The sequence below is a fragment of the Corvus cornix genome, chromosome 7, assembly GCF_000738735.6.
Source record: "Corvus cornix cornix isolate S_Up_H32 chromosome 7, ASM73873v5, whole genome shotgun sequence".
Classification (NCBI taxonomy): Eukaryota; Metazoa; Chordata; class Aves; order Passeriformes; family Corvidae; genus Corvus; species Corvus cornix.
This window is the reverse complement of record NC_046337.1, coordinates 34,950,195-34,973,220: the sequence shown is the minus strand read 5'-3', so window position 1 is coordinate 34,973,220 and position 23,026 is coordinate 34,950,195. Positions and strand designations below refer to the sequence as shown.

General features: G+C 46.3%; 1 protein-coding gene across 2 annotated transcripts; it reads left to right on the top strand.

The window, feature by feature from the left end:
* The first annotated feature begins 2,900 nt into the window (after positions 1 to 2,900).
* On the top strand, positions 2,901 to 21,984 carry LANCL1 (LanC like 1). Of its 2 annotated transcripts, XM_010407841.4 has the most exons (9): positions 2,901 to 3,045; positions 3,222 to 3,339; positions 10,482 to 10,689; positions 14,558 to 14,693; positions 15,010 to 15,156; positions 17,089 to 17,271; positions 17,674 to 17,850; positions 18,135 to 18,207; positions 19,078 to 21,984. In XM_010407841.4, the coding sequence occupies exons 1-9, from the start codon at positions 2,962 to 2,964 to the stop codon at positions 19,152 to 19,154; spliced, it is 1,203 nt and encodes a 400-aa protein (XP_010406143.1). In that variant the 5' UTR covers positions 2,901 to 2,961; the 3' UTR covers positions 19,155 to 21,984. The 2 variants fall into 2 exon arrangements, with proteins under 2 accessions (XP_010406143.1, XP_019146542.1); XM_019290997.3 differs by lacking the exon at positions 15,010 to 15,156 and having other exon boundaries at positions 2,911 to 3,045.
* The last annotated feature ends 1,042 nt before the right edge of the window (positions 21,985 to 23,026 follow it).

Here is a 23,026-nt window from a genome sequence, read left to right as displayed (position 1 = left end):
ACCGCCCAAGTGCTTTGCCACTACATTTTTCCAGGACATTCTCACACACCTTGAGGATAACCATGCTCTGTGGAGCACTTCCACACAGCCTCTCAAATTCCTTTTTCTAGCTGACAAGGCTATGAAGGACACTCTACCCTTGCTCACTGCACTCCCTCACATATAGCACACAACTGCAAAGGAGAACAAGCAACCCTCACATCTACTATTACGGCGTTACCATGCCAAGTCCATCTGCTCCACAGCATGGAGCCTGCTGTGTGAGGTTCCTCCAACCCTGAGAGGAGGCTGTGGAGGGGGAGCAGATGCCAAACTACCATTTTGGAAAAGCTGCTTCCAAGTCCACATCTACACTGCCCACACTGGGCACCTGCTGCATGGAGATTCACTGTAGGTGAGTTTACAGAACTGATGGATGCCTACAGCCAATGAAGGATGGTCTCCAGCAGGAGACAGCTCTTCTCAGGAAGGAGATGTTTCAGTATGCCCTCAGGCAGGATGCCAAGTAGTATGCAAGCAGCTGTAACATTTGTCAGAGATTTTGGTCTCACATCCTCACTGGAATGAGGAGGGAGCAGACACCTGGGCATCCTGAGGTTTTCTTCAAGGAGGACTGTGAAACATCCATTTCATTCACATAATCCACAGAAATGCTACCAGTCCAGTTGGGACCACCAACAGCCAGGATTCTTATGTTGCTAAAGTTTAGTAAGGATTTGTCTTTTAGACAGTGTTGTGGAGCAGAAAATATTACACCCTTTTACCTGTTTTCTCACAGGTAGGAAGATTTGGGGACATCTATTCAACCACTGACTGCGAGTCCCTTCAGATACAGATTTTTGTGGGGCTAACTGTAACCAGACTGCCAGAAAGGCTACCGGAGATTGCTTTTTCACCATTTTCTCTGTGTGCTCTCACAGCTGCAGCCACACAAAAATTCTCTCTAGATGTGTTCTGAACAGACCTGCCTTAATAGTTTTTAAAATTTTTTTCAGAGAATGCAGCATGACCCTTTTCAGACCAAGTAAACAAACAGGCCCATGGGCATGGCAGGTTACTAAGGATGAATCATGAGTCACTTACTTGGGCTCTGAGTGACAGCTGCAGCCTGGATTTCAGGGTTCATCCTGGGCAGCAGGAGGTGTATCGAAGCCAAAGTGACCACAACCACTTAGAAAATAATATACTGAAACGTAACTCCTTGGCAGGGTGGTGAAGAGAACAGGCAGGATAATTTGGGAGAACCATCTTTGTCTTTAAGTGATGAGGAAAAAAAAACTAATGTAAGGAATCAAAGAAAGACGCTGAAGCTGAAATGGTGTGCTTTATGCTGGAAGTTAATACTGAACTGTGCCTGAGGGAAGGAGGGCAGTGAATACTGCTTTGACCTGCAGATGGAAGACCGTAATATAGGGCTGTGACTCTGGCATTAAGCAGAAGACTTCACATTATTTTTGCTGATGCTAGAGCTGCCTCCCTGAATACTAAAACTTCAGTCCATCTCCCTGCCTTGAACGTAAGGTAATGTTGACATGATTGAAATTTACTAAACAAGGAATAGCTGAGTGAAAAAAGAACTGAAAGCAAACATAACTGCAATTCCCTCTTTTTTGCTTGTTTCTCACGATATCATGAAATAATTTACTTTTATTTCTTTGAGATCTGATTTATTGTAATAAAGAATGGGCAAACGGACAGAAAACTGGAATCCCTTACATAATACAACTGTCACAGGCATAAATGCAGCGGCCTAATGTATTCTCAGGGTGTTCACAATCACCAATACGTAAACTCTTAGAGCAGCTGTTTCCCCTAAACCCACCCAGAGGGATTCAGCTTCTACAAGGAGAAGAGTCACCGCACATAGACCTTTACAAGCCACCAAGAGCTTCAAGCTCAGCCACACCCCTTTGCACTTCCCCGACAGATACATGCAAGCCTGCAGTGCTAGAAGTGCTGGAGAGCCCCAAAGCTCCACCTCTCACACACTTCAGCAAGCCAGACCACAAGAGGGGACATCACAACTCATCTCAGGTTCACAGGGTCAGGAGAGAGGGAGCTGGGCAGTGTTACACCAAGCAGCAAGGCAGCAAGGCCTGGGTTGAGGAATACAGCACACAAGGATATGTTAGCCCAATGAATGCTAGCTGGCAGCGCAAAGTACATTGTACATGGGTGGCTGCACAGGCGCACACTGCCCCAGGACGTCAGCAAGGAGACCCCCAGCAGCAGGACGGCATGGTTATGTTGCACCTGGGAGGAAAAGCACTGCTCACGCCTATGAGTCACGGGGACCTAACCTCTTCACGAGGAAGATGTGGCTCAGCCAGCACAGGTGAGATGCAGCAGCTCAGCAAAGTACAGCAAGGAAGAGGCCCTGCCCCCATCCAGGTTGGGTCCCACCCCAAGTGAGGAAATACTGCTGGGGGGGGGGAGCAGGACTCAGCATATTCCCCTTGGGCTGAACCTCTGGCAGTACCTGCACCAGCTAACACCAAATCCACGTAGTGCCCACCCCCCAAGGCTGGTGCAAGGGGCCCCTAATCTTACAGGACCTCCAAGTTTCATGCAGCCAACTGAACCAAACCCCACGGTAACCCCTACACGGGACTCCTAAACACCACAAGGCCACCTGTAAGGGGCCCAAAATCTCACAGGGCTCCCTAAGCCAGACAGAGACAGTTACTCGTAGTCCCAGCGTCCCTAAGCCCCACAAGACCAGCTGCGAGGGACCTGAATTCCACAGGGCTCTCTAAAGCAGACAGAACCTTTTGCAACAGGCCCTGACCCGCACAGGGCCGGCCGGACACAGCCCCTACGCCCCTCAGCGCCGGCTGCAGCAACCCCGGGCCCCGCGCCCGCCCCCGGCGCGGGAAGAGGCGAGCGGCGGCACCGGCACCTTCCGGGGCGGAGCCGGGGCGGGCCGCGGCCGAGCGGAGCCGAGCGGAGCCGAGCGGGACTATGATGGCGCAGCGGGCGCTCCCCAACCCGTACGCGGACTACGACAAGTCCTTGGCCACCGGCTACTTCGACGCGGCCGGGCGGGTGAGCGGGGCTGGGGTGAGGCGGCTGTGGGGAGCTGCCCCGGGCGTGTAGAGCAGAGACCCCGTCTGGTTACAAACGCTGTGCCCCGGCTGTGCCCCTGCCGGGTGTGCCCGGTGTACCGATGCCCACCCACCTGCTGGCGTTGCCTTCACGTTTGGTGGGTTTTCTCTCCACAGCTGACCCCCGAATTCACGCAGCGGCTGAATAACAAAATCAGGGAGCTGCTGCAGCAGATGGAGAGGGGCCTCAAGTCCGCCGACCCTCATGACTGCACCGCGTACACGGGCTGGACAGGTAGGGTCGGATCCCAGGAAGCAGGAGCTCCCTGGAGCAGACTTCTAGATCAGGCCGTGGCAGACCATGGGGGGTTGGCCATTGGAATGGTCTCAGTAGATCCACGTCAAGAATGGCACTTCTTCTGCATGTTTTAGTCTATTAGAACAAGGGGATGTCTTTTTCAGGACTCTCCATTTTTGAAGCAGGTTTCAAGCTGCAGAGGGAAGACCACTGTCCTAGGGCAGGATTGTGTCTACTCTTGGTTAACAGTGCTGAACTTACGCAACAGAGAAAGCCATCACTTGCTTGAGAGTAGACATGGGAGCCTTCAAAGGGTCAGGCTCCAAATCCAGCCACGGTGGGGATGATCACAACAAAACCAGTGCTCCATCCAGTGCTCCATGAAGTAGGAAGGTGTACGTGGTAGGTCATTTACCTGCAAGGAGTCCTTGTATCTTGCAGCAGTGAGCTAATGGCCTGAGATAATGTCCATCTTTTCTGTTCGGGCTGAATTTTATCTGATGACCTTGTCTGATTGGCAGATTGCTCCATTCCTGTTCCCCAAGTAGTGCCACTCCACTTAGTGAGCACTAGTTCTGCTCCAGTGCCTGTCGAAAGGAGCAGAAATGCTAATGTGAGTATAACAAAGTGTGGAAGCCTTCCTCACAGTAACTTGAGTGCAAAGCTTGCAGGAGCTTGTCTTTGTCCTATTCTGCATTTTCAGCCTGGTTTTCCTTCCTTGGGAATGTGCCCCACCTTTGCCTCCCTGTTTCTACACACTGGTGCCAGGGAGGACACACCTTTCTCTGTGCCCCATCTTTAGCTGCTGCTGTGTGCTTTGTCAGCTCTCCTGCCTTCTGCGCTGTGCCAGGCCCTATGGAGAGACCCTAGGATAGTTGAAATTAACTTCATGCTTGCTGCAAGATTCTTTTGCTGCTGCTTCTTTTCTCTTGGCAGTACACTGCAAGCTTAAATGGCAGCTTTCTACAGTACAGTCTGGGTGTGGCTGGCTTGCGTGTGGGTGCTGTGGAACTTAATGCCAGCAGTTTGCTTGAGAGAGTGGTGTTCACTAACGTTGCAGCTTGATGACAGTACTGCTAGGAACGTCTGCTTCAAAATTTTAGTAAGGCAGACAGGCACTGAGAGCACTCAAGAGCAGTCCATAAGAAATGCTAGGATGCCAGTATTAAATTCCAGCGTGGGAGATCACTGATTTCATCAGCTGCTGTCTTGGCAGCACTCTGCTCCTGCTGCCAGTGAATTTATACATTTCTGCTGAGTGCTGGCTGATTTCACCTTGGGAGACACATTCTGTTTTCCAGTCTGTGTGACCCTGTGCTGAGGTCCCCTCTGATGAAAAGCACTGCATGGATAAAGGTGGTCTTCAGTCACAATTGCAGAGTCTGCCCCTGGCCAGAAAATTCAGGAGAGAAAGCAGGAGGATAGTTGATGTTAGGAGTACTCTCAAAGTCTTTGGGGAGAAGGAAGACACCTTTCCCCAGAGGCCATGCTCCCCTTCTTAAGCTGGTCCTGAGGTACTTCACGTTGGGAAGTGACTGCAGTTATGAAACAGTGGTTGAGAACTCTGATAGGATTTCAGCTTGTTTTCATTTGGAAGGGAGTTTCTCTAGAGGGATTCTTCTATTTTCCTTCCAGATTCTTCTCTTTTCCTCAGTGGGCACACAGCCTTCTTGCCTTGGCTAATAGGAAAAAATCCATGGACAGATTTCCTGGAGGTCACAGCCAGCATGGTAAAGTTTGCAGATGTTAGACTATAACTTTGTCACCCTACCTTCTTTTCCAATCCTAGCTATATTAATTTATTCAGAGCTGGTTTCCAGAGACAAAATTAATTGGGCCAAGGCAGCAGTTTTTTCCTGTGATTGCTTGTGTAGGAAAGGCTTGTTGAGGATCTCCTCATGTAAATCATTGCCCAGCAGTCTGAAACCAACCCTCACTATCGTGGCCGCTAACAAGAGAGATTTGAAATATGGCTCTCTTGGCACAAACTCTGCATGAAATGTAACATACTTGAGTGTACTACATTACACTCAGTAATATGCAGCATATGCTGGCGTTTTACTTTGGGGCTCGTTTCTTTCCCAACACACTTGAGAGAGCCCTGTTCCCCCAGTGTGTTTGTGCCAATGAAGCTACGGCTTTTTGGCATGTGAAGTTGGAGCAGAGGGAGGGAAGGAGTTAGATTTTCAGCTCAGAGGCAGTGAAAACACACTTTGGATCAAGATTATCCAGCATATGGCTGAGTGCCCTCAAAACATATTTGCATCAGCTTGTTATGTTCTCATTTAGTTCCCCACAGAGATCAGGGCCCCATAGGCAGTACCTGGTACGTGCCTGGGTACCAACCAGCCTCAGCTGTTGTGTTCCTCTGGCTTTTCATCAGTTTAGCAAGACAGCTGGAAGAGGTTTTTTCCTAATCTGTTTCACACTGTTGACTGAGGGAAGCTAAACTGCTCTAAGCTAATTTTGAGTCAGAAGCAGTTCAGATCCTGGTAGAAGCTCAGTGACCTCATCCATTTTCAAACAGATTAGCATGAGGATGCTGAGGAGTGCATACGTGCCTGTTGGTGTTTGTGGTAATGAAAAGGCCTTGCTCTGAAAACTGTCTTGTCTGGGAGCATAGATGATGGAAAGGGAATAATGGAAGGAAATTTATTCCTGTCACCAGCTGACTGCAGAAGCTAGGATGCTCCTGAGTCCAGTGCCTACTGGACTGTTGCATCATTCCAAGGTGATGAGGTGTATAAGAGAGAGATTCACCTTCCTCCACACTATGGTAGTGCATTTGGAATTTGTTTCCCGTGCAAGCATTCCCTTCTCTGGCAATGTCTTAGTCGTGGCTTTCAGCACTGGAGGGCCTCTGAAACAGCCCAGTGAGTCCAGCTGGCCTGCCCCATCCACAGCTTTTGCCTGGCCCATTAGCAAGTAGGGACAAGGAGCAGGGCTGTTTTCCTTTGAAAGGAAAGCCATGTAAGAATGGAATTATGACTGAACCAGTTCAGGAAAACTTCTGGAAAAGCACTTTCCATTCACTTCAGTGCAATATGTTCATTTTAACCTCAGAACCCAGAGAACTTGCATCCCTTTTAGTCTTGTTCAGAAAAATTGAAATCCTCAGCTAATCCCTACAGAACAAGAGAGAGTGAGGCTGCATTTGCTGAGAGATAATAGAGTACCTTGTGTCACTCACATAAACCACATTCCTGCCAAATGCTTGGCGGGTAGTTTTTGTGAAATTTCTGTTCTTGGCAATTGTGTTTGATTGGATGAGGCCCAGAGCAATGGCATGTAAATTTGAGGTTAACCTTCCTTTCAGAAGGTTGGAGCAGATCACCACTGATCCCTGCTAACGTAACCTGTTGTAGGATTTTGTGGTGGGGTAAAAAGTTTTGCAGAAGAAGCTTTGTTACCCAGGTTTTAAGGCAGGATAAATGCTTAGGCACCCTGAATAATATCCAGTGTTCCACAGTGCACTAGGAAGATAAGCTGCAAACTGGCTCCCCAACCAGTTCTGAACATGGACTTCCAGAGATGTCTCACTGTTGCATGCAGTATGGCTTTGGCATGCATTTAGGAGTGCAAGGTAACATCCCATGTGTCTGCACCAGAAAAGAAGCTAATTATCCTTTGAGCTGGGCAATAAAGCTGGGCCATCCGTGCTCTTTTACCCCATTCCTGAATTAATAAAATTACATCAGCTGTCTCACTAGACACCATCAGGTTTCATCACTGCAGAGATAGGTTTCTGCTTCTTCCCTCTGTGTTTGACATCCTGCTTTGAGGCTGCTGGCTGACTTACTGCTGTGGGTCAATGCAAGATCTCTGGGATCTTTATGACTCTAGATGGTCAGTTTGGAACAAAATATCCTCTTGCGGCAACCTCCTGCCCTTGATAGAAGAAGCACAGCTCAGCTCCTGAGGCAAGGAGGCATGTTCAGAACAGTCTAATGACGTAACTTGCTTGCAAAGAGAACTGCTGGGAATCCAACGAAGGAGTAAGTCTAAACTTGCAGAGAAGTTGAGGCACAGCTTCTCTTCGATCAACACAATGGTTATATGGATGAGATACTCTTTCTGCCTACTGCAGAGCTTTAGGTCACAAGCAAGACCTTTCCTGGTATTTCCATGGTGCCTGCTCTGTTGAAAGCAGTGGTTGCTGAAGTCAGGGTATCAGCACAAGCCAACTGGTGCAAACAATTCCATTTCTACTATGTACAGCACATACTATTCTGCCCCACTCAAAAGAAATCTCTAATGCAAAGTAGCCCTCTGCACCTACCGTACAGGAAGGTGAGAGGAGAGAGGTGCTTTTACTGTCTTTCTGAAGGTGTTGACTAAGCAGGCTTTGTGAGACATGGCAGAATTGACTTTTGCCTCCTGATTCCCTGCAGTGAGCAAGCATGTTGGGCATTGACACTCAACCCCAGTGTATTGACTTCCTGCATGCTGGAGGTAGCCGTTTCAGTCATCAGAGCCCTGTTGGTCTGTCAGTAGCACATGTTCAATGCAGCCCTGCACCATCAAGGACTCTCTGAGGCATTCCCCATCTCATTTGGCTCTGCAGCAGGGGCAAGAAGCAAAAAACGTGGACATCTAAGAAACTACAGAGAAGATGGTCCAGTAGTAAACAAATCAACAGAACAAAGCCCAGACATCTTTGGGAGTAGTGGGCCACAGGCAGCCACTGTATGGCAGTTCTGCTGGAAACAATCAGAGGTCACAAAAATAGGTCACATTTCCAACTGGGACACTGAACACAGATGTCCAGGGCACACAGAAATGAAGCAGATCCACAGCCTACCTAGCTCCATGTGTCTAGTGATGCTGTGTTTGTATACTACTTAAAGCATGCCAAACAAACAGCCAGCCAGTCAGCAAATCCTACCTGGTCAGTTGGGGTGAGGAGGATATTGGAGAGAGAGAGCTGTGGAAGAGCTTCTGCAGAGCAACACTACCTTAACTGAACCAAGGTCGCCAGGTGGATACTCTTGTGTCTCTAACCTGCACTGCCTCTGAAATACTCTGCCTGCATCTTGGCACACAGGTTAATGCAGATTATCCCCACCCAGGTGACTGTGTTTTGTATCCCTCTACATACACCTGTCAACATTGTCTCTTCATGCTTGTGCCTGCCCTCCTCTGTTGCCTTCCCTGCTCTGGGGCTCACAGGTGGCAACAGTGAGCAGCAAGCTGAAGGCAGCACTGCTTGCACCCTTCTGATCAGTTTGGGAGTAGGAATTCCTTGAGGAATAAATTAAGAAAACTGGCTTTAGATGCAGTTTATAAGACCTTTGGGTTTTAAATAAAAAGGAAAAATTAATTATTTGGGAAAGCAAATTCATCCTTTAGTACAGGTCAGTGGTATTTTGGGGTCTTTCCAAAGATGCTTGGGCCTGGGAGGAATGGGGGTGAGAAATGGTTTAAAAGAGGAGAGGCAAAGAAATCAGAGGAAAACAATGCTGATATTTACTTTCTAAGAATTCAATCCTAGCAGTGGTCTTGGCAGCATAGTTATGTGCATAATTAGGGTGGTGTGATGGTAGTGGGAATAGAAACTACTTTCAGAGCTAAAAGTTGTATATTAAAGCAGATATGAGTGCAAGTTGTGCTCAGACAGCTATCAGGCTAATAAGAGTCTAGAAGATGTGCTAGGTGCTAAATAAATCAAGGAGAGTCACTTGACATTTTCTAGCTGGAAAAGGAAGGTTCCCCTTCAAAGAAGGGCTTCATTTCCAGATCCTTATAGACCTGAGTGATGGCATTGTACAGCTGAGCTCTCTCTAGAACTGCTAGCACTGAATTGCTTAGAGAGAGGGCAAGGTTATTAGCTGCAGCAGGAAATGGGAATTTTATACATAATATACATGTGGAATTGAATTGTCTGTAGCATGAAGCTTTGGCAATTACCCATGCAAAAAGAGAAAATTATCTAAGTTTGAAATTGTAAGGTAATTTTGCAGCACGCTTCCCCCATTGACCTTAACACATCAGAATCTGCAGAGGCTGGCTCTATTAATTTGGGCTTAATGCAGGACCTGAGTCTTCTTAGAAATTATTACTGGTAAGGGGAGAAATAAGCTCTTCTCAAAGTGATGTAGGCTAGTAGCTTTCTTAGTGCAGGTTTGAGGATGGCTCCCAGATCAGAAGGATGGTTCAAGTGTGACAGACCTCTCAGGCACAGACTTACTGAGGATTCCTCAGTTACCTACTAAAAGCTTCAAGATCTGAGTGAAGACAAGGCAGACAGAGGCAAAGGACAGCAATTGATGTGACTGCTTAGTAGCAGAATTGTTTTTGTAGCTGTCCAGTCCATTGGAAACCTCTAGTGAGGACCATGCAGACTTTTCTAGTATTCCAGGCAGCTGTTTGTGTTTCAGACAAGGGCTCATCTCATGAGTTATGTGCTGCAGAGGAGAATTGGGCAGTCCCTTTTTTTCATTTTTCTAGGATGCATCAGTCCTTGCTATAGGGCTTGGGACTTGCTCAACAGCAGGAGATGATGTCCAGGGAACTGTAACAACCTTGCCAGTGCTTCCCAGTGGAAGGGAATTAAAAAAAAAAAATAGAAGGAAACAAAAAAAGAGTCAAGTAGGATGTCTGGATGTCTTAAGGGTGCTGTTTCTCAGTGCTGATGGTGTGTGACTTTTTTTTAACAATCCAATCCAAGCTAAGTGACCCAACCCCTTTCCCCCTAAGCGTGGGGAAAAAATAGAGAGGGTGACAACTCAGTTCTGCTCTGTCACAAGTACCATCTGCCCAAAGATGATTTATTTTTCCCCTTCACTGTTGAGCACAGGTGCAGCGTATGGATTTAGGTGGATTTGTCTAGGTCTCATCCTTTGCTCCTTGCTACTAAAATTGTATGTAATTGTATACAATATTTTATGCAATTCTGTGCTGTTCTCCAGGCCTTCCTGGGTCAGACCCTGCTGTTGTCTTGACCTGCCATCCACTCGCAAGCTGCATCAAGTACAAGGAGATGACAAAGCAGGAAAGGACGCTGTGGGTTATGTCCCTGGATGTGCCTGAGAAGTCTGTCTGTAAGGCTTATGCCCTGGATGAGGGCCAAGGCAGACTTTTAGGTTCATTGAAGTAACAGGGCAAACCTTTCTAATGCAACCCTTATGTTCCTTCTGCAGGCATTGCTTTGCTGTATTTGCACTTGTATGATGTGTATGGAGACCCGGCCTACCTTCAGGTGGCTCATGAATATGTGAAGAAGAGCCTGAGATGCATGACCAGGCGATCCATCACTTTTCTGTGTGGTGATGCTGGGCCCCTGGCAGTGGCTGCTGTCATCTACCACAAGCTGCAGAACCAGAAGCAGGCAGAAGACTACATCATCCGGTAAAATACTTGGTTATGTCTTTGACCTGGCCTTCCTCTTGCTCACAGAGCTGGTCTGGGCTTGTATGAGGCTCTCTGACAGAAGTGAATGCATTTTGTTGCAGTCTTGTGTGAGAAGTAATCCAGTAACTTAGCAAGGCAGCAAAAACTTTTCCTGCCCTGGTAAAAGAGGTGGTTTAAGGACAATCACATTTGCATGGCAGCCTGCAGGCTGGGGAGCAAGGATATTGTTCAGCTGGTATTGCAATCTTAAAAATAATTCTGATAAACACAGGAAGAAAAGAGTGCCAAAATTAAAAACAAAACAAAAGAACCCAGAAGGTGGGGTTTGGTGTTTTTTGAGAACATTTTAATTTAGCTTTACAGTCATTTTGATGAAAAGGAAAAATGTGGTGAGATTATTAGATTTAATTTTGGCACTTGCTTCCACTTGCTCTTTATTAGTTGTCTTTGACTTAAACCTAAGATTGACAGCATCCCTTTCAACTGCAGAATGCAGCTGGTTATGATTCATTTATTTCTATTTCCTGCCTTTCCTCGACTGTTTTCACATGCATTTTTGTTGGGTACTTAAGACAAGAAAAGGACAAACAAGCAGTCCTACATCAGCATGTGGCAGAGGAAGGAAAACAGTTAAAGAGATGCAGTTGCAAGCTTTTCTCAATTAAGTGAGATGGGTTTTAAGAAGGTGAGAAGGAGCCCTTTAGAGAGTTTCCATTCATATGTGATCAGCGCAAAGAAAGACAAAACCCCTGGTGCTTCAAAACAGCCATGGACAAGTGATACATAATAGCAATTAGAAAAAGCCACAGGTGGGAATCAGAGGTATCTGTATGGTTTGGGCACCAACTTCCCACTCCCTTAACTAAGAATAGCTTCTGGTTTATGTGGATACAATCAGTCTGAGGACAAAACTCTCTTCTTTATTCTGGTAATAATCTGTGGGTTAGATTTTGCTTTGATAAAGTGGCAAATCTCACTGTGATTAACATATTTGCTAACAAGAAGGGAACTAATCTGTCAAACGGTACTGGCAAACAGACTTATGCATTGAGTTGTGCTCAATGCATAAGCCCCAGGTTGTAAAAACAATCCCTAATTCATGTTTTCTTGCTGAGGTCTCCCCTCCCCATATCCCTCTTGTTCTGCCTATGGTTTGGTGGCAGAATGGAATCTCGTGATTAATTTTGCACTGCCATCTAATGGTATAATAAAGGCAGAACGTTGGAACTTGGTTTCTTCATACATCTGCAAGGAGGAAAACAGAAAAATGTGGCTTTCTCAAATGAACAGTTACACTGTCCTTACTCTGCCACCAATTCCCAGAGCAGTTAGCCTGACTGTGCTCCTTTAAAAGAGAGTATTTCTTTGAGAAGTAGTTCCCTTAATCAAAACTCCTAAATGGTTTCTGAGTAGGCTGTTTAGTTACAGAACAGTTGCTAAGCTGTGCAGTGCAAGTGCATAGAAAGAGCGCTTCTGTCAGTGCTGTGGAGAAGAAGGACCTCTCTGCATTTTGTCCTCTGTCTGTTAAAGCACCTCATCTTTACAGAGCCAGTGGAGAGAACCCATCAGCCAGGTTTTACTTGCAGTGGTAGAGACAGAAGCTTGCTTTTTCCTAAGTGAGTTCATGACCAAAAAATGTGCTTTTATGCTCTAGAGAGACTAATATTTCAGGGCAGTCTATTTTCCAAGAGCCTGTGAAAATCTGAGCGATGTTCTAGGAGCCCTCTTTTTCCTGTCACCTCCCACCAATTCAGAAGGTCAAAGCTTTGCTTTCAGAGCCAATGGCGTACAAAAATCCCATTTTTCTCTACAGTTGCCTTGATTTCCCCCTGTTCAGAAACTGCCAATTGTTGACAGTTGAGGTAGTAGGCTGATAATGTGAATAGGAGTGGCTCTTCCTTTCAGAGACCTTGATTTACCCCACACACCTGAGAAATGCATTCTGCATGCAATCAGTCTGGCAGCATCCCAGGCATCTCTTTTTGAATGCATGACCACATTTCAAAAACAGCAAAAACTACTGGCAGGCTTCCTCCCCTGATAATTCTGCTTGAAAAGCAGTTAGAGGTAAAGCAGTAATGCACAAAGAACAAGAACAGTAGCTCCAGTTGCTCCAGATTTCCCCACAAAAAGAAGATATCACATCCAGAACTGAGAAAATCCCTACCACTGGTATTACAATTCACGCATCCATCCATTCCTTCTATTTCACCTGACATTCTCAGAGCTGAACAACATCACCAGCCAGCTTCTCTTCTGGCCAGCCTGCTGCTGGGCAGAGTCTATCTGTCCAGACATCTCCTTGGAAACCCTCTTCATCTGCCTTTCTTGGCCTTGGAGGCAGGTGCCATGAGGAGGCAGCAGGCCTTTCCTTTCAGCTCCCGCAGATGAGAGAGGAACCCGTGCCTTGGGTGTAAAGTCTGTCTCTTGGGTTTAGTCTGTGAGAAAGAAACCTCTCCCATGGAGCAGTCCACATGTCAAGTGGTACAAGAGCCAGTCCACCCTGAGACACTGCTCCCTCCTTTCTCCTTCAATATCCCTACTCACTTTGAGTCCAGTTCCAAGGCAAAGTTTCCTGCCATGAGAAGTCACAGCCCAGCATCCTCTCTACTTGAGACTATTTGGTTGCTTCTTTACTTTGCAACACATTGTTGCAAAGTCCCTGGAGTCCAGGGAGCAAAGGCTGCCAAGGCACCTTTTCTGTTCTTCACGCTGCTATTAGGAGGAAGCCCAGCACACACAGGGCTTTTCCTGGCTGGTTTCACAGCAGGAAGCAGTCAGGGAACAGTCTTAAAGCCACTTATGCTGGTATTTTAAAAGTGATGGCACTTTTCAGATTGCTGTTTTAGAGGTGAACAGAAAAATAAAGCCAAATCCAGTCACACTGCTGCCTGCTGCCCTGATAGGGAAGGACATCCAGTCTTTCTGGAAGTGTGATGAGAGGTAAAACAAAGGAGAAATTGCATCAAGAGTGAATTGGGCTACAAAGCACCAGTGTGAAGCACTGACAGTCTCTGTTAGCATTATAGGAATATTACCAGCTTTACAATATCATGATAGAAAACTGGCAAAGAAAATACTTGACTGCAGCAGACCTCACTCTGCACCTGGCCTGGTGCCAGCCAAGTTGTCCTCAGACAGCCACAGCACTCCCACTTTGCTAAGCTGTCCTCACTGCTGCTCAGTTCTCCCTAGAGAACATTCCTTCCATGTGCCATGGCAGCTTGATGTTAAACAACATGTGTAGCTCCACCTCTTACTTAGATTTTTAGCTCATGGAGACACCTCTTTCTCACCTGACAGCATAGCCCAGGCTATTTGCAGGCATGGAGAGAAAGGGGCTTTTTTATCAGGACTTATGAGCATAAGGGGTGAGATTGTTCCACATACCATTAGTACTAGTTTGACTTTCTACTATTCCTTAAGCAGCTAAATTAGAAGGCTAGCCATTTAAATTGAAAGTAGTGATTTTTGGCAGAGTATCTGCCTTGCCAACTACATCACAAGGAGATGATGGTGGGCAGCCTTTCCTGAGCAGTCAACAGCTTTATGCTGACCATTTCTTTCAGCCCAGGTTTCCCCTCAAGTAGCTTTCCAAGCTGGTGCTCTAAAACCGAAGCACGTAGTATGAGTGCCCTGTGAACAGCTGAGCAGACTGAAGCAATCAGCCAAACAAAAGGCAGAGAGGAAGGGGTGATTCTGCACCTTGCGCAGCTGGAAGGCTGAGAGCCAGAGCCCGGCCTGACAACTCCCAGGGCACAGACAGCATGAAGGAATGAACCATGGTTTTGAGCTCCAGTCTTAGTGCTTGTTTACATGACTTTGAGTGTCATCTCATCTTCCCCATGTGAATTTTTCATCGTAGTTTGCTCCACCTACACAAAGCTGACCCACGATTGCCAGATGAACTGCTCTACGGGCGCATGGGCTATCTCTCTGCACTGATATTTGTGAACAAGCACTTTGGAGAGGAAAAGATCCCTCAAAGTCACATTCAGCAGGTACTGTGCTTTTTGCTGATTTGTTATCTGTCTCTTCCCATGCAACTCACCTTTGGGCAGGTAAAAATCAATGCTAGATGTAAGGAACTCTGGCAATAAGGGAGAAATCATGGTATACCTGCTCTTCTTCCAAAGGGACAAAGCACCACATGTCCCCCACTTACCATGTAAATCCATAGGCAGTACTGGACTGGCATACATTTCATTCTACCCTCTGCTTGGGCAGAAAAACAAATCTCGTTCTGTGTCCCAATACTCACTGTGCTGTGTCCAAGACAGCAACGTTTCCTTCACCCACATTTGTTCCCATCAACAGGTCTGTGAAGCAGTTGTAGCATCAGGAGAGAGCTTAGCCAAAAAGAGGAACTTCACAGCAAAGAGCCCACTCATGTATGAGTGGTACCAGGAGTACTATGTAGGAGCAGCCCATGGTTTGGCTGGGATTTACTACTATCTCATGCAGGTAAGAGGCATGAGGGGAGAGGCCCTTAGCAGCTGTTTCACATTTCTTTGAACAAGGAACAGCATTTGAATTGGCTCTTGGTAATGCCAAACTGGGAAAGATACCTTGTTTGATGGGCTTACTCTTGTGTTTATCATGCATTTCCAATTGTAAGGGTTTTCTTCAAATCTAAGATTGAATCTCCGACCTTGGAGATCTGTGGAGAAATGTGACCTGTGTTAACCAGCAGTGTCACGTACTGGAGGCCTGTGGCTCAGCTGGGTCTGAGTTTCTCCCTCATGTATAAAGTATTCACATTTGTTAGTATCTGCTGGCTGGCTCCCTGCATTTTCTGAGATGGTTACTTGGAGCAGTGTTAGATCATTAGAGTGATTTTTTTTCTCTGACAGAAAAGCAAGGTGAAAGAAATTGAGCTCATAGTAGGAAAGTGGGAAATGCCTTTGTATCCAAAGCAGAACCTGTTTCTAAATGTGAAAGAGGTGGGAGTTTGATAAAGGAACTGAGTTCTGCAGTGCCTGAAGCAGGCAGAGCAGCAAGATAAGAGGCTGGGAGATGCAGTACCCCTTTGTTTTGATGATTTCTCACTATTTTGCACAACTCACTGGAGCTCTGTCAATATTCCCTTTTCTGGCTCTGAAAAAAATGAGGATGATAATTCCCCTATGTGGGTCCCTTTGTGCATATATTTACAGTGCTTAAGCGCTTAGAAAAATAACAGTAATAAATAACATTGAATTTTTTTAAAGAATCGAGAGCACCCATGAGCAACGCAAATTATTTTGGTCTAGAAATAGTCTATAATCTTTTATTAGACATAACTCTCAGAGCAGGTGGAAAAGGAAGCCACCAGGTTTCGAGTATTTGAGCTTTCCTTCAGGACTGTCAAAGTTAAAGTCCATATACAGGATCAGTAGAACTCCTGTGAATATGACTCTCTTCTGTGGCTCAGAGAGAAAGGGGTGGTTGGTGGTTTTTAAGTAGAAGATTTGGCAAGAGGAGGATGCAATGTGGTTATTGCCCAGGAGCACAGAATAGCTAGCTAGGAGCAGGGGAGACAGCGATGTGCTGTGAGCCCAAATTTGTACCAAGTCCCTGAGCTTGTTCCCAAATGGCTGTTTTAAATAATTTTAAGTGTAAGTCTCCCATAGAATACTGCATGGGCTTTATGCTTCTCTGCTGTATGAAGTACAAGGAGCTTGGATCAGCCAAGCATGATGCACAAAAAGCCTTGGGAGAAGCAAGTGAAATATGGAGAGGAGAACATCTTTTATCTCTAATGGTTTTACAGCACAAGTATTGATTTTTAATTTTCCACTTACCAGTCTGGGAACAATGTGATCCTTAGATGAGAGTTCTCATTGCAGTCTGCCATGGGAAATTAGAACTGCACAGATTTCATGTGGGTCAGTGTCATTGCTCCACATGAAGAGAACACTGAAGCCACTGCCTTGCTTCTATCTGAGGCCAGCAGTGAAGTCAGCCTCTTGATATTACCCAGCACCATCTATGAAGATACAGAATTGCAGCCTGCCAGCTGGGCTGAGATGCTCTAGATGCTAGGAATCATCCTTAATACTGATTTTAGACAGTTATCTCTTTACTTCAGATCTGGGTACTTGAAGCTGTTCCTGCTCATCTTTAGGAAAAGCAGCAGCAAGCTCTCTTGCTTAGAGGACCGGGTGACATGCTAGGGACAGTCTTTGTTTCTGGGATGCAAGGGCAAGACTGGAAATAAGTCCCTGCCAAAAGGCAGAGCAGCTAGGGGCTGAGTGGGTAATGTGAAGTGTGAAAGCCTGAATCAAAGCAATTACTTAATTTACAAGGAGCAAGAGGGAATGTAGACTTTGTTTCCACCTTTTGGGCAGACCTTGGGTCTCTTAAGGACAGACAGAATGGTAATTCTCCCTGATTTAAATGTTTTCTCTCTCTTAGCCTGGCTTTGGAGTGAGCCAAGTAAAGCTGCACAACACAGTCAAGCCCAGTGTGGACTATGTCTGCCAGCTCAAGTTTCCATCTGGGAATTACCCTCCATGTATCGGTGACACCAGAGACCTACTCGTCCACTGGTGCCATGGAGCACCAGGTGTAATCTACATGCTTGTCCAGGCGTACAAGGTACCAGAAACCTTGCAAAGGTCCTTTAGAGACCCCTAAATGTGAAACTTCCTCTGGAGAAGATGCTGGGAGACCCCCCTTGCCTGGAAGTAGGATGGCTTGTTACAGTGAAATCACCCCACAGGAACCACCGCCTGATACAGAAATTAATCTTTTAAAAAAATGTTTCTGAAAATATCCATCAGTTTTGTGGGCTGCCCTGTTGCAGGTGATGGATGGTGACAACTAGTTATGTGTGAAGTAATGGTCTTACATCCCCACCTCATGATATCAAAAATATCCTCCTTACAAGTAAACAGCAAAGTCACTTCAGCAGGAGACCCAAGCCTCTGCATCCCACAGGGATGCTCTTTGTTTGGAGGACATTGCCTCAGCAAGGACGACTATTTCTTGTCTCTGCAGGTCTTTGGGGAGCAGCAGTACCTGAATGATGCCCTGCAGTGCGCAGAAGTGATCTGGCAGCACGGGTTACTGAAGAAAGGCTACGGGCTATGCCATGGGACAGCTGGCAATGCTTATGCCTTCCTGGCACTGTACAACCTCACTCAGAACATGAAATACCTCTACAGGGCCTGCAAGGTAAGAGCTTGTGTGGGGCAGTAGAACAGCTTATTCACTTCTGCCTTCTACATCACTGCCTTGGCCTTTGAAACACAATTTCTAGTGGGGCAGACATGCGGCTAGATCTGACCATCTGCACCATAGTCCTTCAGCAGTGCAATCACTGTCTGACAGCCTGTACAGAAGGGATTTCCCTTAGTAGCCTTGCTCTGCAAGGGGTAACGTGAGGACAAGGGATAGTATTTTCTTTTCAAGATTTGCCTTTAACCAAATTTGAACATTTTTTGTACCTCTTTTCTCAGTTTGCAGAGTGGTGTTTAAGCTATGGCCAACATGGGTGCCGGACTCCAGACACGCCATTTTCTCTCTTTGAAGGTAATCTTGGTCTCTAGCCTTGTGTTTTGCTCCTGGATCTAAGCTGGTACCAAGGAAAACCAAATACACTTTTCACTGGAGTCTTTGCAAGACTCAGTGTAGAGGATGGAAAGGAAACTGTACTCACTGGGGTTTTTTTACCCTTTCCCAGAAGCAGTCTCCCTGTAGCACAGGCTAATGTCTTAGCTGGAGCATCTTGTCCCCTTAGGCTTCCTGCACAGATTTTGCATACAGATCTCAAGAGGAATTCTTTCATGGCTACAGGCCTCCTTTTGGTTATTTGTAGCCTGGCTTCTCAGACAGTCTCTCTTCTGTACATTTTTAAGGATTGAAATCCTTCATGAGTGTTCCAGTTTGATTCTAAAGCTGAGGAACAAATGGGCCTGCTTTTATGGACTTATTGGCTCCTATGGCACTTTGTGCCTCCTGCTAATGGCTCCCCCCAAATCCACCATCAGCAGGTATGGCTGAAGGAGCTAACCTAAATTTCCCCAAGCTGTTGCAGGCCAAGGGACAACAGCAGTTCCATCAGTGATGACCTTGGGCAGCAGTGTCGCAAGGACCAGAGTTTCACAAAGCTGCCCAGTGTTGAACTTGTGGGTTGGTAAAGCAGAAGGGAGGGAGCTGGAGTGGGGAAAAGACCCATCGTGTTTTCCCACGTGCTTTTCAACATTTGATTAACTTCAAAATGCTTTTCCCCACTGAAGTACCAAAGTTGCTCGGGAAACCTGGGCTCAGACCTCGAAAATTATTTAGGACCTTTTCTTCTGTCTTCATCATTCATTCACCCCCTGGAAAAACTGAGAAAAAACTGAGAAAAATGGTGCCCAAAGGGAATTTCTCTGAAGCACAGTGTTTTTTTACCCTCAGGAATGGCTGGAACGATTTACTTTCTTGCTGACCTGCTGGTGCCTACCAAGGCCAAGTTCCCTGCGTTTGAACTCTGAATCCTGCTTGGCAGTTTGCTGCCTGTATCCTTCTGCACTTGGAAACACAGTTCAAGGCTGCTTTCTCCTTTTTCCAGACTCATCGTTGTTCGCCTAACTGAACGTAAATCCATCCTCCTGAGGGCATGCTGAGTTCTCTAACATTTCTAGTTGTCTCATTACATTGTTTCGATTTAAAAGACAGAATGTAGATTTTGCTGGTGTCCCTTAAAAATGCAGGGCTGCAGGTGGGAGCAGGGAGAACTGTACAGAATTTTGTTGGCTACAGAGTTTTGCTATTTCCTGTATCCCATTTCTTGGGAAGAAGTTTTCTGTTGAATGTAACCTGGGCTATTTAACTTCTTTTTGTGCTAACAAATAGTTGCAGGAATTTAGCTGCCTTTTGAAAACAACAGATGGAAAACTGAAACTGTTGCCCTGGAAGTTGTTTACAAGTGTCTTCTTTCTGAGCACCCAGAGAGCAGATGGTTCAGTATCTGGGCTGTGCCACATGAAGCGAATGTGATGGACTGTGGAGTCTTATATATATTTTTAATATCTTATTGCAACTGGCAGAGCTGGAACTGACATGCCAAAGGCTTGTCCTGAGTTTGCACCTATCTGCTCTAAAGGCAAAGGCTATGTATAGCTCTTCTGTGCATTTGTTCCAGTGACAGACAAGTAATCCACTGCCATCTTACATTAAACCTTGCTAGTCTGTTGGTCATCCAATGGCAAACTCCAGTCCAAAAGTGAGCTAAGCATGCTTGCCTTTTGTGGTCTCTTCTGGTTACCTTTGAGAGTTTGTTTTGCAGTCTTTATTTAAATTTGTGTATTAGGTGGTGCCAGGTGCCCACCAGGAGCAACAAGGGAAAAGAAATGTACCCCACTGAGTTCTGTTAGTGTTTAACTTATTAGCTGTATAGATGTTATTTACATGTTTTCTTTTATAAGCTTTCCCAAACCTGGATAATTTGAATCACTTGTTTGCCATGCTAGTGCTTGTTGTAGTTTGATTTGCAACCACACATCTACACAACTGGAAAATCTGCACTAGGTTAACTGGCTTTGATGTGTCAGGCAGATCAGGTACTTGCAGGGGGTAAATCTGCTTTTCCATCGTTAGCTGATGCTGCACCAATTTGCAGAAATTTGGGACATGTAAAAAACTGTAAACCACTTTCTTAGCACTAAAGAAACACATGAGCTAAACACTGAGCTCAGGGAAGTTTACAGATGCAGCCACACAGCTTTGTGCTGTTTGAGGGTAGCTCCTCAGCCTGCACCCAATGTGGCCATGGGTTTTGATCTTTCAAGGGCTGAGCTGCTGAGTGCCTCAGGCCCCATAAGAGCAGGGGAGAAGTAGCAGGGCAGCACAGCCACACTTGTGGACCAGCAATGGCAAAGCAGGACCACCAAACGTGGCACGGTTACACTCAGACGTGTACACGGAGCAGCCGATCCCCAGTGGCATAGGCAGCCCCTTGAGAACCTCCTGGATAGGCAGAGAGTAGAAACCAGCCCTGGAAGGCTGGCTTGTTTCCTCAAAGCCCATGCTTCTGCTGCCCTCATAGGTTTCTGAAAGTCCATCAAAAGACAGCCTGAGTTGCAGAAAATCTCATCTCCTTGAGGCTGGGCATCCCTGTCAGAAGCCTTAGGCTCATGTGGAATCAGCAGCAGGCATCCCCTATCATTCATAGGACCTAAGCAGCACAGGAGAAGCAGAGAGGAGTTGCCTAATCAAACAGTATTTGAAGTTACCTCCCACCTTGGCTGGTGTGATGGCAGTGCAGGGACACTGCTCTGAGCCCGGGTTTCTCCTGGGCACCACTTCTGTAAAAGAAGATGGTTTGTGCAGCCTGGGTCATGGTGGCGTGAGAGCATAATGTCCCAGGGTTTGTACATTGATCAGGAGAGCATCAGGGCCATGTGTACAACTGCTACGTGGAGCACTTTCTAATAAAAATGCTGAAACAACCAAACTTTGGGTTATTTTTACCCCTTGCTTTATAACCAGGATTCATGTCTGAAGAGATCAACATATGCCACAACAGCTGTGCTGGCAGCTCCTGGAGGCTCAGTGGCCTTCCAGCCACCCTGAGTGTTAAGAGTATTTCATAGTTTTCCCTCATCTCCAGTCCATCAGGGCCAGTCCTGGGCTTTCCCTTGCAGGCTGTTCTTTAATCCCAGGGCATCATTTTGCACTGCTGTCTCCATCCAAGGCTGCATCCTCCCTCTGTGGCTTCCATTGGAGACCACAGTTACTGTTAATTGCACCAAAATACACCTGTGCACAGTGCTGGCCACCAAAAGGAAGAGGTGGATCCTCCCAGGAAAGTACCCTCCTGCTTAATGAAAGGAGGAATAGGGCTGTCCAGCAGTACAGGCTTGAAGACCAAGCTGTCAGGAGTGGTACGGATAAAGGTGATCCCGCCCTCCAGCACAACCATATATTAAGTTGCTTGAAGTCCTACACAACCTGGTTTTCCATAGTTTCTATTAAGGTTTGTGGTAAAGGTCTTGAGGAAGGGGGTCCAGCAACGAGGATGAGTAACCAGCATAGTGCAGTTTCAATGCTTACCCTTTCTTTCTCATACAGGGGTTTGGTGTGGTGCTGCCCACTTCCTCCCACCTTTGTGCCAAGGGGAGGGAGCAGGACCAAAGTAAGCTTTGAAAACACAACTGCACCTGTTTCAACAAGTTGCCTGAGAGGGACTTTATCACAAGTGTAGATATTTGACACTTTGTGATGGTTGTGTTTGTCCATGGTGGTGGTTTGTTTAAAAAACAAAAATAAAAATACAACCTATATTCCCAAGAAACAAGTAAAAAACACATTTTGAATGCTTTACCATCTGGCTCAGTTTGTGTTCACCTCGTGTATACTAGTGTGATCAGCAAGATGAAAAACATCCCAAATACTGTTAACCAAATGCCATCTGTAGGTGTGCATGTCTCCTGAGAGCCTGACGTGATTTCAGCTCTCAAGAGCTGACAGCAGCCTCAGCTGTCAAAGAGGTGATGTAGAGATAGTGCAAGAGAACAGATAGTGCTGTCTGCCTAAATTACTTCATTTCTCATTCCTACATACTAACTTTCCAAATGCCCACTAACAGTGATTAACATTGACACTAAATCTATGGCTAACATTATTTAAAGTTTTTGCCAAAAAATCTTGCCATGAGCTGTCCTCAGCCCCTGTAGCCTTCGCAGTCAGACACACTGAGCTGATAAATCCATTCGTGAACTACCACTGCAGTGATTTGATGCACACTGGTTTCCCTTTGAAACCACTTTGGAGTAGGCTGCTGGCTTGTGGCATGGCAGATGCTCTCCTAGAGTTAATAGGGAAAAAGCACAGCAGAAGAGATCTCAGCCTCCACAAACCCCAGCTCATCCCCCTGCCCCAGAACAGACATTGTTTCCATCTGGCAGGCTTGGAGCTGAGCCAGGTAGAGAATAAGGGTGGCACATCCCACATGTAGTATCTGGGAGAAGCAACCAGTGGGGCCCCAAAGCTGCTGGCTTTCACAAGCTATCCAGCCAGACCTCACTGCTCCACTGTCTCACCTTTCCATCTTCCCCTATTTTATTTTGTCCATGTTTTTGCACCCAACTATAATAGCTTGGCCAAATCTGAGTGGGGTTTTCTGATGACAACACCCAAGGAAACGCGGCTGGGTTCAAGACCACAAGTCCTGCTCCAGGCCAGTTCCCAGCATATAGTTAATTCATAGCAAGAGTTTTGTTCGGGTTTTTTTTTAGTTACGTATTATTTTTTTTTTACATTGGTAAGAACAACACAGGTTCCTCACGTGTTCCTGCCCAGAATGTCTTGAGTCCCTTGGCCAAAGTGTCCCCTGCATTCCTTTAGCTGCACCCAGGAAAGAAAC

Coding starts and splice junctions, on each gene's coding strand:
- LANCL1 (XM_010407841.4), top strand. CDS start 2,962: ATGATGGCGCAGCGGGCGCTCCCCAACCCGTACGCGGACTACGACAAG. Junction 14,694..15,009: donor CTCAAAGTCACATTCAGCAG/GTACTGTGCTTT, acceptor TCCCATCAACAG/GTCTGTGAAGCAGTTGTAGC. Junction 17,851..18,134: donor ACCTCTACAGGGCCTGCAAG/GTAAGAGCTTGT, acceptor CTCTTTTCTCAG/TTTGCAGAGTGGTGTTTAAG.